The following is a 19,905-nucleotide window of genomic DNA, read 5'->3' on the forward strand; positions in this document are numbered from 1 at the left end:
GATAACAAAAAGATTAGGTGATGAAAGATTGAATATCAGATTGGAGGGAGAGAGTATGGAGGAGGTGAACGTATTCAGATATTTGGGAGTGGACGTGTCAGCGGATGGGTCTATGAAAGATGAGGTGAATCATAGAATTGATGAGGGAAAAAGAGTGAGTGGTGCACTTAGGAGTCTGTGGAGACAAAGAACTTTGTCCTTGGAGGCAAAGAGGGGAATGTATGAGAGTATAGTTTTACCAACGCTCTTATATGGGTGTGAAGCGTGGGTGATGAATGTTGCAGCGAGGAGAAGGCTGGAGGCAGTGGAGATGTCATGTCTGAGGGCAATGTGTGGTGTGAATATAATGCAGAGAATTCGTAGTTTGGAAGTTAGGAGGAGGTGCGGGATTACCAAAACTGTTGTCCAGAGGGCTGAGGAAGGGTTGTTGAGGTGGTTCGGACATGTAGAGAGAATGGAGCGAAACAGAATGACTTCAAGAGTGTATCAGTCTGTAGTGGAAGGAAGGCGGGGTAGGGGTCGGCCTAGGAAGGGTTGGAGGGAGGGGGTAAAGGAGGTTTTGTGTGCGAGGGGCTTGGACTTCCAGCAGGCATGCGTGAGCGTGTTTGATAGGAGTGAATGGAGACAAATGGTTTTTAATACTTGACGTGCTGTTGGAGTGTGAGCAAAGTAACATTTATGAAGGGATTCAGGGAAACCGGCAGGCCGGACTTGAGTCCTGGAGATGGGAAGTACAGTGCCTGCACTCTGAAGGAGGGGTGTTAATGTTGCAGTTTAAAAACTGTAGTGTAAAGCACCCTTCTGGCAAGACAGTGATGGAGTGAATGATGGTGAAAGTTTTTCTTTTTCGGGCCACCCTGCCTTGGTGGGAATCGGCCGGTGTGATAATAAAATAAAATAAAATAAAATAGTAGTGTATAAGACTTGTAGTATTATACAACAGGTGGTTATTCACCAACACTGTCATAATACATACTGTATTGAAAAGAGTAAAGTCATAATACCATGGCTGGAACAGTACACAAATATCCCACAAACAGGAGACTGAATATGGCTAGTTATAAAGAATTAAGACGTAGGCTAGTTAATGGTCCGTGTGTGGCTAGTTAACGACCGAAACATCGTCATGAGTTTCATTCTCCTACTTGCAGGTTATTAGCGTACAATACTGTATTAGTATTAGTGGTGTAATTGTAATTTGAAAAGAGGATTTTTTTTTATTTTTTTGTAACAGGCATTTTCCTTGTGCTGCAGGGAAGAAGACTCTGGCTTGCTTCACCATGTAAATAAACTAATGACTGTGTTCAGCGACTCATGCCGTCACTTGATGCTGCAGTATAGCCCCTGGGAGCATTATTCTGTTTGCTGCCAGCGCAATAACACCCTTGCCAAGGCAAAATCTTCATACATCCCACATACACCCGAGAAGAAGGAAGCATTTGATGTAAGTAATTAGTTGTTGGAATTGATACACAGCACAGTGTTTTTATTTATGGAGAATTGTTTTCCGATACAATGTAGCACTGTGTTTTTTATATGGTGGTATGCTGTAGTTGTTATAGGTAGTAGGTTGGTAGACAGCAACCACCCAGGTAGGTACTACCGTCCTGCCAAGTGAGTGTAAAACGAAAGCCTGTGATTGTTTTACATGATGGTAGGATTGCTGGTGTCCATTTTTCTGTCTCGTAAACATGCAAGGTTTCAGGTACGTTTTGCTACTTCTACTTACACTTAGATCACACTACACATACATGTACAAGCATATATATACACACCCCTCTGGGTTTTCTTCTATTTTCTTACTAGTTCTTGTTCTTATTTATTTTTTCTTACCTCCACGGGGAAGTGGAACAGAATTCTTCCTCCGTAAGCCATGCGTGTTGTAAGAGGCGACTAAAATGCCGGAAGCAAGGGGCTAGTAACCTCTTCTCCTGTATATATATTACTAAATGTAAAAGGAGAAACTTTCGTTTTTCCTTTTGGGCCACCCCGCCTCGGTGGGATACAGCCGGTGTGTTGAAAGAAAGAAGATGATGCTTAGTTGTGTCCAGACTTGAGTCATGGAGGTGGGAAGTACAGTACCTGCACTCTGAAGGATGAGTGAGGATGTTACAGTTCAGAGGGTCATCTGAACTGTGATGTCGGCACACTTTTGGCAAGACAGTGATTGAAAAATAGTGAATGTTTTTTTTTCATCCTGATGTAATTATACAGTATTGTGGTCAATAATAACCCACATGTAGACAAACTCGGAAGATTAATTGACCTGTATATTTCCACCCCCTTCTGAGATTGTCATCTGCTGAAGAAGATACCAGAAGTGGATCAAAATATGCAGACTAATTAATCTTCTGAGTTTCTGTCTTTGTGTGGGTTATTATTGAGCACTGACAGGTGTTTATTAAACTTTAGTTAACAGTATTGTATTACAATTTATAATGATAAGTCTCATCTTAAACAGGTTGGGAGTGGACACCCAGATGATCGTATAGAAAAGCTCGTTGCCCTGGCTGCTGAGGACCAGTGTAAAAGACTCTTTCATGGATCTCTCGTTGCTCCTCATTCATTCGTAAAAGATCAGCACCCAGCTCCTGATATCACGGGTGGGTAGAATTGACTTCTAACTCGTGGGATGTTTGCAATGACCATGTTCTCCAGTGTTTATTTTTTATGTTGGTGTTCCTATTGCTGATGAGGGTTATTTGTAATATACAGTATTTTTTTATTTAATTATATTTGCTGTGCATGGAGATAGAAAATCATATTTATTCTTGCTTTATTCTATAATGTATTCCTGGCCCATGGCATCTGTAGTAATCTGAATTTGGTTAATATTTCTTCATTACAAGAATTTCTTCATGTTTTGCAAACCTCGTTGATTGTATATGAGTGAATTTATATTAAAAATATGGAGTAATTGGCAAAAAAGGGACACTGAAAACCATAGTTGTGTACAGTGAACCCTTATGAACCTAGTTAATGGTCTAAGTCACACCAAAATGTCGTCATAAATTTCAGTCTGATATGTGAGGGTTATTTGTATATTGTAGATTTGTTTTTTAACATGCTGGGCATCTCCTGATGTAAAGTGATCCAGAAAAAGAAAGAGTATATGTTCACTGTCATTCATTTTATCATTGTCTTGTCACAATGTGCTGACATTCCAGTTAAGATGACCCTCTGAACTATAACCTTCTCAGGAGTGTAGGCACTCTACTTCCCACCTCCAGAACTGTAACATCCTTCCCACCTCCAGAACTGTAATGTCCTCACTCAACCTTCAGAGTACAGGCACTGTGCTTTTCACCTCCAGAACTGTAACATCCTTCCCACCTCCAGAACTGTAATGTCCTCACTCAACCTTCAGAGTACAGGCACTGTACTTTTCACCTCCAGAACTGTAACATCTTTCCCGCCTCCAGAACTGTAACATCCTTTCCGCCGCCAGAACTGTAATGTCCTTTCCACCGCCAGAACTCAAGTCTGGCTGAGAGGTTTTCCTGAATTTCTCTTTGTACAGAGATTGCTGTATATAAAAATGTATGCAAGGGAAGTGGCACTTGGTAAAATTTTAAAAGAATTTCTTGTATTGCAGGCTTGGGATGCAAGACTAACAAGACATTAACCTTTGTTGCTGTGGACTCCTTACGTCACGGAGATGTAGCGGAGAAACTGGGAGTTAACCTGACTACCAGAGAGCCTCAGAAGACAGCAGCTGTCATTGTAGATGTTGCAAGAGAAGCTCATTTCATCATGGATGCTAGTTTATCTAAGTTAACATTAGCTAACTTCATCATTAATTACACGCATGGTCTGCTTGATAGGTAAAATTATTATCATTATATATTATATGGTATACAGTCATACCTCACTAATATGGCGGGTCAGGGTCCAGACTGTCACCATAAAGTAGGTATTGCCTGAAAGAGAATCACATCCTTTTTTCACTTACCAGTGATATAAAAGCTTCAAAACATGTTTACACTAACATTATTAAATGAACAATCGCTCTAATAATAAAAAAAAATTAAATTGCCAAAAACCATCTTAAGAGCTAAGCAAGTGTTGAAAATCATGAATGAATATAATTGGAGAGTGCCTTATTAGCGAAGCACTCAAAAGTAAGCGCTGTATTAAAGAGGTATGATTGTACTATTTTCACAGGGAAAAGCTGAATCCTCAGAATAGCAAGTACAGTGGTACCTTGCGATATGAACTTAATTCGTTCCAGAAGACTGTTCGAGTGCCAATACGGAACGAATTTGTTCCCATAAGGATTAATGTAAATTAGATTAATCCGTTTCATACCCCCAAAAATACACTTACAAAAGAACTTTCATAAATACACTTACATAATTGTTCGAGTTTTGAGCTGTTCGTATCCCGAGGTACCACTGTATTATATTCATGGGGAGCCACTAAATCTGTAGGAGAATGGAGAGCAATTTGGTTTGACCTATAGAAGGGGAGGGTGGCTCTAATTCTTTAGATCAAGAGCCCTTTACTAGCATCACATGCCATCCCCACACTATGACCCTTGTGGTTTTAACGCTTAGTTCTGATTGTATCAATATTATTTTCCCATTCCCTTGAAGGGTCCACCATGACTCCATTAATCCTGCCCATCATCAGGAAGTGGTCTTGCCGAGACTGCAGAGTAGGGATGCATATGCCAGACATGTTCTTTTTCATACTGCAGCACCTCTTTTCCCTTTACCACTGTTGTGCTATAGCTGCTGTAGCAACAAGGACTGCAGATCCAACACCACAAGCTTAACTCTGCTCCCATAGCTACACATAGGTAAGGGTCTTAGAGGTCCTCTTCACCAGATGAAGAATATCTCTTGAATGAGGCTGATATGTATAGATCTTATTACCTGTGTGTCACTTTTCTGTCACATTGGTTTCTCACTTATCTCTGCTTTGTAAATAATTGTGTATCAGGAAAGCCTATGTTGCATGAGGATCTATAAAACTGATTGAGTGACTGTTGGAGCCACCTTAGACATCTTTACCACACTGTGGCTAGGCTGATATTCTGGTGGACTTGCAAGGTTACCATCTTGTTTCCAGCACTTGACACAGTTGTCTGCTTTACCTTATAGGCTTCAATTCTATTTTCATGTATAAAAGTAAATATGTGGAAAAAGACTTGTGCAGAGCTCAGGATTAAGAAAACATTTTTCCGCAAGTATCTTGACCAGTCTGGAGGACTGAACAATTATTATAATCATGGGGGAGTGCTAAACCCATTGAAATTATACAGTGCTTGTAGGAACAGTCAGTTCCTGATCAGCCGGGCTGTGGCTCGTACGTTGGTTTGCGTGCAGCCAGCAGCAACAGCCTGGTTGATCAGGGGCTGATCCACCAGGAGGCCTGGTCACAGACCGGGCCGCGGGGGCGTTGACCCCCGAAACTCTCTCCAGGTAAACTCCAGGTAAACAGGGGGGGGGATGGAAGGTATTCATGCTTAATTTTTAATAAGTGTCTTGAAGTGTACCTAAGTGTTTTTCCCACATCTTTTCATGTGTGTAGTCTCAAGTGAAGTGTATCATTTATATTTGGGTTATTTTGTAATGATGCAAAACCCATGTGGAGTTAGTATTTAAATTGATTATATTTATGCAATAAACCCTTGAGTTACAATTTGCCCTTATAAAGGAATTTAATTTTGAGTTGTGACAAAAAACTTGAGATACGATATGCATATGTGATTTAATTATGACATTCTCTGACCAGGAGGCCTGGTCACAGACCAGGCTGCAGGGGCGTTGACCCCCGGAACTCTCTCCAGGTAAACTCCAGGTAATTACAAAGTCATTATGACCCCTGAAGTGCACAATAAACAGGCAGTTTCTCTGAAGATCAAACAAATTATGAAGAAGAATGATGCAATAGTTAGAATTAGTGCATTCTTGTGCAGGTATGACTTTCCACAATCAACAATCTTTACTATTATAAAAAAGACATTATGAAAGCAGTTGATGAATCTAACAGCGAGAAAAAGCAGGGAAAAAATAGAGATGGAAAGACTTATCGTTGTAGATAAGAGGGAAGCAGGTGAAGGGAGATAGTGACTGCAAGTTATATATGTGAGCATGAAGATTCAAGCTATACAGTAAAAGTTGCACTCTGGGATCTTGCAACAACTTACCACAAAACCATGTATTTTGGGCTCTTGAGTTAAAATAGTTTTGAGGTACGATACATTTTCTGGAACGAATTAATGTTGTAACTCCAGGGACTACTATAGTTGTATGTGTTGCTAATTTCATTATTGTCTAGAATAACCCCAAAACTAACTACACTAATGGTGTTGTTTTCTAGAATCCTGGTGACTGGACACGTGGACACAAACAGATGTAAACCTTCCCAGATCTGCATCCAGGAATTGACATCGGAAAATTACCTTAAATTCACACAGGAAATGGGAAAGGTGGGGTTAAACTTTTATTTGTATTAAAACTATCTTTTTAAAGGATGCATAAATAAATCAAGAGTGTAGCCACATTTTATTGAGGATATTCAATCAAATATTATGTTGTATTTGAAGCAATCTTTGATATTCTATTTGGATATTTTAAAGGGGATCCCTTAATACTAATCAGTGGCTTTTGATTCAGGGAATTGAAGCTACCCTTCTTGTAGAGTAAACCTTGCCACCACACATTCCCCTACTGGTTTATTGTTTCATTGTAACTAGAAAGTTGTTTCTTTTATGGGAAGATCTATACTGATAGTCATACAGTGCCTGAGGATGAGAGGTACAGTGGACCCCCGGTTAACGATATTTTTTCACTCAATAAGTATGTTCAGGTGCCAGTACTGACCGAATTTATTCCCATAAGGAATATTGTGAAGTAGATTAGTCCATTTCAGACCCCCAAACATACACGTACAAACGCACTTACATAAATACACTTACATAATTGGTCGCATTTGGAGGTAATCGTTATGCGGGGGTCCACTGTAATTAAGTTTGATCTAAAGACAGTGAAGAGTTACTCATATCGTCTGCATCATGAACCCTTCACCTGCATGAAGGCATCTTCCTGGAAGCCTCAGTGAATATAACTGGTAAACTTTTTAACAGGCTTTTTAATATTGCAGATGGTTGTCGTACTTCACTACAGCAGCAACTGTGCTGCATGTACAACTGTTGGACATGTGTTCATGACAGTGGCACACATGGCTCGCCACATCCCAAATATAACATTTGCACGTATTAATATATTGACCAATACATTGCCTTGGAACCTCTACTTCCAAACTCTACCTTCCATCATTGTTCATCCACACTATAGGTGAGTTGTACCACACTAGGTAATTATCTGTTTTGTAGCTACCGAATCAGAGCCATGATTGTGGTGTCCTGTCTTATATAGTTTGTTCATCATAATTTTTTAAAATTTTCCTGTGTTTGAAGCATTATCAACTAATTTATTCCATTGATCAGTCACTGTTTGCAAAGAAAAATTTCCCAGAACCCCTTTAACTTTTTTTTTCCCACTTTACAACTGTGTTCTTGTTGATCCTGTTTCACATACAGAAAAGTCCATCTAAGCTTTCATGTTATATGACCTTACATCAGGTCATATAAGAGCCTGCTTGCCTGGGCATCTTTAGTGTTTTCAGCCTATCATCGTGACTCTTATATTTAAAACTGGCAGTTTGGAGGGATATGTTGTGTATCTTTATACGTATATGCTTCTAAACTGTTGTATTCTGAGCACCTCTGCAAAAACAGTGAGAATGTGTGAGTGTGGTGAAAGTGTTGAATGATGAAAGTATTTTCTTTTTGGGGATTTTCTTTCTTTTTTGGGTCACCGTGCCTTGGTGGGAGACGGCCGACTTGTTGAAAAAAAAAAAAAAAACATCTTGTAGCTTTTCTTTTGGATCTTTTTTGAACTATCCACGTTTTTGAAGGTGTGAGCACCAGACCATTGCTGCATATTCTAATGTTGGCCTTAGATATGTTATAAACAGCTTGTTAAACATTTTAACATTTAAAAGATACTTCATAATTTTCCAGTGTAGCATATGAGTTTCTCATAACCTCATTATATATGAGCCAAGATCTCTTTTTCTGACTTAATGTTTTTATGATAGTCTGTATCCTTCATGTGGCCTGATTTCATTCTCTTTGACTTCTATTTTTTGTTTTAACACTGGCTGCCTCCCACCAAGGCAAGGTGACCCGAAAAAGAAATACCTTCACACACTTGTCTTGTCAGAGGTGTGCAGATATGACAGTTTAGATGTCCCTCCAAAACTGCAAATATTGCCAACCCTACTTTAGAATGCAGGCAGTGTATGTCCATTTCTAATCTACATTAAATCCCATCATCTATTTACTCAAAACCTAAATTATTTCATAAACGGATAAATTATCATTATTGAAGCTAAATTCATATCACTGAGGTTTGACATTTTGTCCTATTACTGCACTTTTCTCTTGAATAGACAGTTGTCAATTTTAACAATTTACCTTTTATTCCACTTTGGTTTGGAAGTTTTCAAATTAGTCTCTCATGGGAACTATGAAAACTCTACTTTAAAATTCTAGATAAGTACAATCTGCCCATCCATTCCATTCATGAACAATTTCTGTGACTCATAATTATTTAATAGATTTGAGGTACCTTTATGCCAGTGAGAGGCTCTTGATCCTCCTGTATTAAATACAACCCTTCAAGGAGGTTGCCTTGATGATGGTGACAGGTTTTTAGTTCAAGGAATTAGAACTATGTTCTCGAATTACACTTGATTATTCTCCCTGCCTTTCCAGGGAATGTATGATATAAGTGTAGTGCTCCCCTGTGATTATGATTATGATTACGGGGGTCATACAGAACCTGTGGGTTGGAAAATATATACAGTGGACCCCCGCATAATGATATTATTTCAATCCAGAAGTCTGTTTGGGTGCCGTTATAGACCGAATTTGTTCCCATAAGAAATATTGTGAATTAGATTAGTCCGTTTCAGACCCCTAAAAATACACCTACAAAAGCACTTACAAAAATACACTTACATAATTGGTTGAGTTGGGAGCTGATCGTTATGCGGGGGTCCACTGTATCTTGTTTGATCCAAGGAAGGGAAGAGTGACAGTGCTTCCATCAACAGTTTGTCAACATCAAGACAGTTGCCTTTATTATCTATTCTTGTTGCTGGTGAAGAGCTCTTGATCTAAGGCATTGTAGTTGCCATGACTTTCCTTGGATCAAACCTGATTACCTCCCATTCTCCAGGTGCTGTACAACCCTTACAGGTTTACTGCTCCTCCATGATTATAACACCTTACCTATAACCAGCTTAGAAATTTCTAAACTTTGTGGCCCAACTTGAGGTTAGACTTTCTTATTGACTACCTGAGCAACAAAAGTTGTTGCAGTACATGAATGGTATATAATACTGATAAGATGAAAATTAGACACATGTGCAACATCTGGGTATCTTTACTGTAGACGTTTCACCAACCAGTGACTATCAATACAAATTTAAGGACATACGTAACTGGAAGACAGTAGAAGTATATACAAAAGAAGAGGCAGTCTGTCCTCAGCCTTGGAGTTGGTGAAGACCATCGTAGTCTTGAAGAGTTTGAAGTATAGGCAAAGTTAGCTGGCATTTATATACTGGCATCAGATGGTGAGGGATGTGTAGCAGACCATGACAGTGTCACTGGAAGGCAGGATTCCCCAGTAGAAGTAGGTCATACCCAAGGGATGGGTCATTAGTAGCAAAGAAGTTTGTGGAGATGTCCTCTGAACAAGAATCTTGGTTCAGAGGGTATCTCCACAACCTCCTTTGTTACTACTGACCCGTCCCTCGGGTACGACCTACTTCCACTGGGGAATCCCGCTTTCCAGTGACACTGTCTTGGTCTACTGCATGTCTCTCACCACCTGACGCCAGTATATAAGTTGCTACCAGCAGGCCTACACAGCCATCACAACATGCCTTATCAGGCATTTTAAGATCAAATATTCCCTTGAAAACCTCATGTTTTCCAGCTAATTGTTTTCAATTGAGATTCCTCAAAAGGTAGTGATGGGCTCTTGATCCAAGGAATCTCACCTGATTTCCTTTCTTTAGAATTACCCTGACTTCCATTTCCCTAGGCACTGCATGACCCCTACAGGTTTAGTTTTCCTCCACTGAATGTAATTATCAGGTTTTGACTATCTGCGGCCATGTTTCATTGCTCAAAAGTTTGTCCTGCAGCCAGTGTCATAACCCTGCACTTCTCTTTATTACTGTTTTCAGTGTGCCTTTGTATCATACCTGTACATGTATATAAAAAAGCATTTTTAAGAGTATTATTTCTGTCTGGCATCTCATTATTATTATTATAATCAAAAAGAAGCGCTAAGCCACAAGGACTATACAGCTCTGGCATCTCAAAAATGTTACTTGAGGAGGGTGGGATGGGGGAAGGGGTGGCTTGTTATTGGTGATCCAAGGAATTAATGCTACTCTTCCTCAGATCTTATCTAATTATCTTATATACTCAGTGTTTAACATGACTTTATGGGTTCAACATATCCTCCTTGATAATGTATACATGTCTGTTTTCAGGAAGAGTGATAGCAGTGTGTTTGATTCAACTCTTCCACTGACCCCTGCCAACCTGATGTCCTTCTTAGTGTCAAATCTTGACCCAAGTCACCGTCTCAGCTTAGCCCTCTCCACCTGTCGAGATGACTGCCATGAACAAGTAGTGCAGGCAGCTGCAGTCGCCACTACGCAGCTTCACCATCTGATGACAGTCACCACCACCAAACTCCAGGACGTGTTGCATCGCCTCGTAAAACTGAAAGAGACACCTCATGAAATACCTCACTGGGAAAATCATTACCAAATTTTAGTCCATACAAAACATTTGCTTGTTAGAGATATAAAGACACAGAGAGTAAAACTAAATCACCTTAATCAAGTGCAGAAACTAGTGCCTTCAAATAGCAACAAATTGCTAATAGAAAGTGACTTGTTAAAATCTCTACAATACATAATACAATCAAAGAGTAACTCAAAGAAGACTTTAGAGTCGAGTACACTACACAATGAGCTATAGTGAAGTATAAGCTATAGTGAAGTAGCTCTATAAATACTGGAGATTTACTGTGATATACACAAACATACAACCACTACTGTATCTACACACAAACATACAACCACTACTGTATCTACACACAAACATACAACCACTACTGTATCTACACACAAACATACAACCACTACTGTATCTACACACAAACATACAACCACTACTGTATCTACACACAAACATACAACCACTACTGTATCTACACACAAACATACAACCACTACTGTATCTACACACAAACATACAACCACTACTGTATCTACACACACATACAACCACTACTGTATCTACACACAAACATACAACCACTACTGTATCTACACACAAACATACAACCACTACTGTATCTATACACAAATATACAACCACTACTGTATCTATACACAAACATACAACCACTACTGTATCTATACACAAACATACAACCACTACTGTATCTACACACAAACATTCAACCACTACTGTATCTACACACAAACATACAACCACTACTGTATCTATACACAAACATACAACCACTACTGTATCTACACACAAACATACAACCACTACTGTATCTACACACAAATATACAACCACTACTGTATCTATACACAAACATACAACCACTACTGTATCTATACACAAACATACAACCACTACTGTATCTACACACAAACATACAACCACTACTGTATCTACACACAAACATACAACCACTACTGTATCTATACACAAACATACAACCACTACTGTATCTACACACAAACATACAACCACTACTGTATCTACACACAAACATACAACCACTACTGTATCTACACACAAACATACAACCACTACTGTATCTACACACAAACATACAACCACTACTGTATCTACACACAAACATACACACACATGAAGTGACATTTGTGTATTCAAAGCCAAAAATTACCTTGAGAGATTTGTAATTAGTTGAAAGTTTTCTTTAAATTGACACCTAGTCAGGTATATGGAATATTAAATATGGACTTGTAATAAACAGTACTGTATGATGTACTATAAAAATATATACAGTTATGTACAAATATTAAACTTCGTAAAATATGAGAACCTTTAAGTTGAGAGCATTCTGATATTTTGACAAATTGCATGTATTCTTGCTTGATTATATCACCATTTCATTCTAGTTTTGTTGAGGTCTGACCCTTTGAGGGAGGTGTTTTTATGCTGGGGAAGGGCTCTTGATCCAAGGAATTGGATCTACCCTGACAATTCTTGGTTTGGATATTATGGTACTGTATACAAATTGTATCCATTAATGTGTATATATTGTTTCAACTGATAAATGTGTTATTAAATTATACAGAAAACATTGGAGAATTTGTTTTACTTAAGCATTTAAATTAATTTTTTTCACAAGAGACTATATTTCTTTTAGCATGTTAAAAGTACAGTGTTGGGTAAACCATTTGATCCAAGGTGCCAAAACCTGAAAGGGTCACACAGTATGACGAGGATAGAGAATAAAATTAAGAGCCCAATAGGTTTTGTGTGCACAGGCTAAAGGCTCTTGATCCAAGGAACCAGAACTACCCTTTCCTCGGGTCAAATCCAGGTGCTGTATGACTGTTACAAGTAATTATTATAAGTACAGCGCTACACTGACAAGGGTCAACTGTTACTAGTTCACATCCCATGATGATCTAGGGGCAACATCACTTGCCTACTTCCACGACTCTTTTGGTGTTTTCTCTTGTAGTGTTCCTGGACTAGTTTACAGTCAGCTGGAGAGGGGAGGTACTACTGTTGGCTCAGGGTTGAGAGGTACCATTCAGCTGGGAGGGAAGGAGGTACCAGAGATGGTTCAGGGTCGAGAGGTACCAGTCAGCTGGGAGGGAGGGAGGTACTACAAGGTCATCACTTCAGTCAGGGCATTGTGAATTCCACAATTTAGGTCTGTATATCTGAAAAAACGAAAATTTAAATTAATAATTTGATACTCTGCCAGTTCCTAAATTACCTCTTAGTTGACTATGCAAGTGTTAAATTGCTCTCTTGCATCCTTAATAATAAAAAACGTCCTGAACTGGACCAGACAAGGCTGGTCCAGGGCTGGGCTGTGACAGGAGGTAAACTCTTGGAACCCATTCCCTCAAGGGAGGTTCCTTGATGCTGGTGAGGGGCTCTTGATCTAGGTAATTGGAACTGTGCTCCGGTTCAGTGAATTGAGTCCGAATACCTTCCATCCCCCCACATGCATTGCATAATCCTATGGGTTTAGCGCTCCCCCATGATTATAATAATCTTGGAACCCATCAAAGGTATATCAAAGACAAAAATACACAAGTATCTTTTTCCACAGTTTGTGGCCATGTTACCATCATTCAATAGCAATAATGGCTGCAATAATCTACAAAAGGTGGGGAACCAAGACTTAGTGTATCTGGGTTTTAACTACACAAGGTCCTTCAACAAGTACCTTGATAAGTAAGTGTATTTACGTACAGGTACACATGCAGTTACACAAATTATCGTACATAGTAATGTGTGTAAATTACCCACCAGGATAATCCCAGAAATGGTTATAACTATGACCATAATTTTTAAAGGGATGGACAGGTAAGCCAGCGGAAGGCCTCGGTCAGATGACCAGAAGCTCCAACAGTGGGTCACCATCTGACTAAGACCCACATCAGGAAACACTTGTCTATTTCCTGACAAACCTTACCTAACCTAGGATAATCCCAGAAATGTCAGGCAAAGTAACTTATTTCAACTGGCTTGTGATCTAGGGAGCTGGAGCTACTCTACTTCCTTGGATCAAATGTGTTTGCACCCCCATTCCCCAGGTGCTATATGACCCGTATAGAGTTAGAGCCTCCCTATAAACATTTAAAGGAGAGAACTGCTCAATTCTTTGGGATCAAGACAACCTACCAGCATCAAGAAACTCCCTTTGATATTATTTTAAAGCATTAAACCTGTATTGGTCATACTATAGCTCCCTTGAAGGGTTGGTTGTGGAGTTTGAATTTTACGATTATTCAGCGGATTATTGGTTGTGATGGAAATGAGTCGATCAGTATATCTACCCGCTTCCCATTCCCCACACAAACCCCTCAAGGAAGGTTCCTTGATGTTGGTGAGGGGCTCTTGATTTAGGGAATTGGATCTGTGCTCCAGTTACCCGAATTAAGCCTGAATGCCTTCCACATCCCCCCCCCAGGCGCTGTATAATCCTCCGGGTTTAGCGCTTCCCCCTTGATTATAATAATAATAATAATCTCCTCACATTGTACGATCCCTACAAGTTTAGGGCTTCCTGAAAGTTATAACTATTGGGATTTTATCCCATTTTATTAAAGGGAATGCAGCTGTAATATTTTGCTGCTTGAAGAAAATTATTACTCTATATATAGGGAAAGTGCTAAACACATAAGACTCATACAGTGCCTGGGAAAAGGGAGGCAATCAGGTTCGATCAAAGATACAGAAGGACAAGTAAAACTCCATGGATCAAGAGCACCTCACTAGCATCAGGGAACTTGTGAGGTTAGATGAGGAAAAAGCTTTTGTGATAAGATTGTTGATGTCACCTTGAGGGGTGACTCCTCTCAAGGGAGGTTCCTTGATGTTGGTCAGGGGCTCTTGATCTAGGGAATTGGATCTATGCTCCACAAACATCATCACACAAACAATGGAAGCTTTACCCTGGTTCTTTGGTAATAAAGTACAGTAGTACCTCGAGTTACGAACTTAATTCATTTCAGAAAGCTGCTCGAGGGCCGATACCGATCGAATTTGTTCCTGTAAGGAATAATGTAAATTAGATTAGTCCATATCAGACCCCCAGAATTACACTTACAAAAGCACTTACAAAAATACACTTACATAATTGTTCAAGTTGGGAGCTGTTCGAAACTTGAGGTACCACTGTATAACCAGGAATAATTGGTTGTGGTTTAGGCTGTCCCAATAATTGAAGTAGGCCTAGTAAAAAAAAACCTAAAACAAACTGGAGGGAGGTGAGGGAGGGGCCTTTAACCTTCCTTGAGAAAGTCGCTAAAATTTGAATATTTCCGCCACTTTGGGATCTATTTCAAGCAAATTCCAATCGGAAACCAACCAATATCATCACAACCGAAACAACGTTTATGGAATCTGCGGATACGGGGATTCTACTGCATATGCAAGACTAGCATCACTGATGTAGAACTACGTACGTGACAATGATGAAAGAATTCAACCTCCGCCATGAGAGACGTGCGGAGATAACTTGAATAATTATATTGATAAGAATCAAGATGGGATGTGAGATGTGGGTTATAGTGGTTATGTGTCTGGGGAAGAAAGATGTGAGAGAGTGAGAGAGTGAGAGTGAGAGTGAGAGAGTGAGAGACAGAGAGACAGACAGAGACAGAGAGAGACAGAGACAGAGACAGAGACAGAGACAGAGAGAGACAGAGACAGAGAGAGACAGAGACAGAGAGACAGACAGAGAGACAGAGACAGACAGAGAGAATGAATCAATTATGGAAGGCAATTAATATAAATAAAAAAACATTAATACTGTAAAAGCAAAAATATACACATTATTATTGTTATAATCAAGGGGGAAGCGCTAAACCCGGAGGATTATACAGCGCCTGGGTGGGGATGTGGAAGGCATTCAGGCTTAATTCAGGGAACTGGAGCACAGATCCAATTCCCTAAATCAAGAGCCCCTCACCAACATCAAGGAACCTTCCTTGAGGGGAAAAAAAATACACAATACAAGCAAAAAAATACATTAATATAAGCAAAAAAACAAAAATTCAACCTGGTTTGGATAAAGTGACCTGTCTATAACCCACATTTTCGCCGCCTATTTTAATCATCATAACTCCAGTAAGCAGCTGCTGCCCTCCACATGGAGTGGCAGACTCCAGTAAGCAGCTGCTGCCCTCCACATGGAGTGACGGACTCCAGTAAGCAGCTGCTGCCCTCCACATGGAGTGACAGACTCCAGTAAGCAGCTGCTGCCCTCCACATGGAGTGACGGACTCCAGTAAGCAGCTGCTGCCCTCCACATGGAGTGACAGACTCCAGTAAGCAGCTGCTGCCCTCCACATGGAGTGACAGACTCCAGTAAGCAGCTGCTGCCCTCCACATGGAGTGACGGACCCCAGTAAGCAGCTGCTGCCCTCCACATGGAGTGACGGACTCCAGTAAGCAGCTGCTGCCCTCCACATGGAGTGACGGACTCCAGTAAGCAGCTGCTGCCCTCCACATGGAGTGACAGACTCCAGTAAGCAGCTGCTGCCCTCCACATGGAGTGACGGACTCCAGTAAGCAGCTGCTGCCCTCCACATGGAGTGACGGACTCCAGTAAGCAGCTGCTGCCCTCCACATGGAGTGACGGACTCCAGTAAGCAGCTGCTGCCCTCCACATGGAGTGACGGACTCCAGTAAGCAGCTGCTGCCCTCCACATGGAGTGACGGACTCCAGTAAGCAGCTGCTGCCCTCCACATGGAGTGACGGACTCCAGTAAGCAGCTGCTGCCCTCCACATGGAGTGACGGACCCCAGTAAGCAGCTGCTGCCCTCCACATGGAGTGAGGGACCCCAGTAAGCAGCTGCTGCCCTCCACATGGAGTGACGGACCCCAGTAAGCAGCTGCTGCCCTCCACATGGAGTGACGGACCCCAGTAAGCAGCTGCTGCTCTCCACATGGAGTGACGGACTCCAGTAAGCAGCTTCTGCCCTCCACATGGAGTGACGGACCCCAGTAAGCAGCTGCTGCCCTCCACATGGAGTGACGGACCCCAGTAAGCAGCTGCTGCCCTCCACATGGAGTGACGGACCCCAGTAAGCAGCTGCTGCCCTCCACATGGAGTGACGGACCCCAGTAAGCAGCTGCTGCCCTCCACATGGAGTGACGGACCCCAGTAAGCAGCTGCTGCTAAACCCTCCACATGGAGTGACGGACCCCAGTAAGCAGCTTCTGCCCTCCACATGGAGTGACGGACCCCAGTAAGCAGCTGCTGCCCTCCACATGGAGTGACGGACCCCAGTAAGCAGCTGCTGCCCTCCACATGGAGTGAGGGACCCCAGTAAGCAGCTGCTGCCCTCCACATGGAGTGACGGACCCCAGTAAGCAGCTGCTGCCCTCCACATGGAGTGACGGACCCCAGTAAGCAGCTGCTGCTCTCCACATGGAGTGACGGACTCCAGTAAGCAGCTTCTGCCCTCCACATGGAGTGACGGACCCCAGTAAGCAGCTGCTGCCCTCCACATGGAGTGACGGACCCCAGTAAGCAGCTGCTGCCCTCCACATGGAGTGACGGACCCCAGTAAGCAGCTGCTGCCCTCCACATGGAGTGACGGACCCCAGTAAGCAGCTGCTGCTCTCCACATGGAGTGACGGACTCCAGTAAGCAGCTGCTGCCCTCCACATGGAGTGACGGACCCCAGTAAGCAGCTGCTGCCCTCCACATGGAGTGACGGACCCCAGTAAGCAGCTGCTGCCCTCCACATGGAGTGACGGACCCCAGTAAGCAGCTGCTGCCCTCCACATGGAGTGACAGACTCCAGTAAGCAGCTGCTGCCCTCCACATGGAGTGACGGACCCCAGTAAGCAGCTGCTGCCCTCCACATGGAGTGACGGACCCCAGTAAGCAGCTGCTGCCCTCCACATGGAGTGACGGACTCCAGTAAGCAGCTGCTGCCCTCCACATGGAGTGACGGACCCCAGTAAGCAGCTGCTGCCCTCCACATGGAGTGACGGACCCCAGTAAGCAGCTGCTGCCCTCCATATGGAGTGACGGACCCCAGTAAGCAGCTGCTGCCCTCCACATGGAGTGACGGACCCCAGTAAGCAGCTGCTGCCCTCCATATGGAGTGACGGACCCCAGTAAGCAGCTGCTGCCCTCCACATGGAGTGACGGACCCCAGTAAGCAGCTGCTGCCCTCCACATGGAGTGACGGACCCCAGTAAGCAGCTGCTGCTCTCCACATGGAGTGACGGACCCCAGTAAGCAGCTGCTGCCCTCCACATGGAGTGACGGACCCCAGTAAGCAGCTGCTGCCCTCCACATGGAGTGACGGACCCCAGTAAGCAGCTGCTGCTCTCCACATGGAGTGACGGACCCCAGTAAGCAGCTGCTGCCCTCCACATGGAGTGACGGACCCCAGTAAGCAGCTGCTGCCCTCCACATGGAGTGACGGACCCCAGTAAGCAGCTGCTGCTCTCCACATGGAGTGACGGACTCCAGTAAGCAGCTTCTGCCCTCCACATGGAGTGACGGACCCCAGTAAGCAGCTGCTGCCCTCCACATGGAGTGACGGACTCCAGTAAGCAGCTGCTGCCCTCCATATGGAGTGACGGACCCCTCCATCACTCCACTAACTCCATCACTCACCAGAAATGAGTAAAAAAGGTAAAAATATTGGAGGTGGGTGTGGTCCACCTGGCCTCCAGCCAGCCATTGTTTACATTCTTAACTCGTCCGAATGCTTGCATAATCATAATTATAATAATAATGAAATTATGATAATGATAATAATATGGATAATAATAATAATGATAGTGATAATAAAATGATAATCCTATAAATAATAATAATAATAATAATAATAATAATAATAATAATAATAATAATAATAATAATAATAATAATAATTATAATAATTATTATAATGATAATAATGATAATAATTCAAATTTTTATCTCTTTGCAAGTTTACAATGTGATTGACATGGTATAGATAGGTACAGTTTACAGTGTACTCACCTAATTGTGGTTGCAGGGGTTGAGACTCGGCTCCTGGCAGTACGAAGACAGCCACTATCATGTCTAGACATTACCGCCAGACTAAATTTAATGGGTTACAGACTACTGACAGCAGTACGATGGGGTCAGAAGTCAGTACGCTGTGGTCAGAAGCCAGTATGCTGTGGTCAGAAGTCAGTACCCTGTGGCCAGAAGTCAGTACGCTGTGGTCAGAAGTCAGTATGCTGTGGTCAGAAGTCAGTACCCTGTGGCCAGAAGTCAGTATGCTGTGGTCAGAAGTCAGTACGCTGTGGTCAGAAGTCAGTACGCTGTGGTCAGAAGTCAGTACGCTGTGGTCAGAAGTCAGTACGCTGTGGTCAGAAGTCAGTACGCTGTGGTCAGAAGCCAGTATGCTGTGGTCAGAAGTCAGTACCCTGTGGCCAGAAGTCAGTATGCTGTGGTCAGAAGTCAGTACGCTGTGGTCAGAAGTCAGTACGCTGTGGTCAGAAGTCAGTACGCTGTGGTCAGAAGTCAGTACGCTGTGGTCAGAAGTCAGTACGCTGTGGTCAGAAGTCAGTACCCTGTGGTCAGAAGCCAGTACGCTGTGGTCAGAAGTCAGTACCCTGTGGTCAGAAGTCAGTACCCTGTGGTCAGAAGTCAGTACGCTGTGGTCAGAAGTCAGTACACTGTGGTCAGAAGTCAGTACGCTGTGGTCAGAAGTCAGTACGCTGTGGTCAGAAGTCAGTACCCTGTGGTCAGAAGTCAGTACACTGAGGTCAGAAGTCAGTACGCTGTGGTCAGAAGTCAGTACGCTGTGGTCAGAAGTCAGTACCCTGTGGTCAGAAGTCAGTACCCTGTGGTCAGAAGTCAGTACCCTGTGGTCAGAAGTCAGTACGCTGTGGTCAGAAGTCAGTACGCTGTGGTCAGAAGCCAGTACGCTGTGGTCAGAAGTCAGTACCCTGTGGTCAGAAGTCAGTACCCTGTGGTCAGAAGTCAGTACCCTGTGGTCAGAAGTCAGTACCCTGTGGTCAGCAGTATCCTGTGGTCAGAAGTCAGTACGCTGTGGTCAGAGGTCAC

General features: G+C 42.5%; 1 protein-coding gene and 1 long non-coding RNA gene across 3 annotated transcripts in view; one reads left to right on the forward strand and one right to left on the reverse strand.

Moving 5' to 3' along the window:
* LOC128704541 (thioredoxin domain-containing protein 11) overlaps positions 1–12,457 on the forward strand; it is a 45,873-nt gene extending 33,416 nt beyond the window's left edge. For both annotated transcript variants that reach the window (XM_070079789.1, XM_070079790.1), the window contains 6 exons: positions 1,255–1,444; positions 2,462–2,603; positions 3,596–3,824; positions 6,328–6,436; positions 7,111–7,304; positions 10,585–12,457. In XM_070079789.1, the coding sequence (XP_069935890.1) occupies positions 1,255–1,444; positions 2,462–2,603; positions 3,596–3,824; positions 6,328–6,436; positions 7,111–7,304; positions 10,585–11,080 (1,360 nt within the window). In that variant the 3' untranslated portion in view covers positions 11,081–12,457. The remainder of the gene's footprint in view (positions 1–1,254; positions 1,445–2,461; positions 2,604–3,595; positions 3,825–6,327; positions 6,437–7,110; positions 7,305–10,584) is intronic.
* LOC138851142 (uncharacterized) lies at positions 9,137–18,562 on the reverse strand. Its single transcript, XR_011391011.1, has 3 exons — positions 18,478–18,562; positions 12,801–13,041; positions 9,137–10,819 (listed from the first exon to the last, which is right to left on the reverse strand). It is a non-coding gene; the product is annotated as an uncharacterized lncRNA (long non-coding RNA).
* Between the last annotated feature and the right edge of the window lie 1,343 nt (positions 18,563–19,905).

This window comes from Cherax quadricarinatus, unplaced genomic scaffold, assembly GCF_038502225.1.
Source record: "Cherax quadricarinatus isolate ZL_2023a unplaced genomic scaffold, ASM3850222v1 Contig16, whole genome shotgun sequence".
NCBI classification, from domain to species: Eukaryota; Metazoa; Arthropoda; class Malacostraca; order Decapoda; family Parastacidae; genus Cherax; species Cherax quadricarinatus.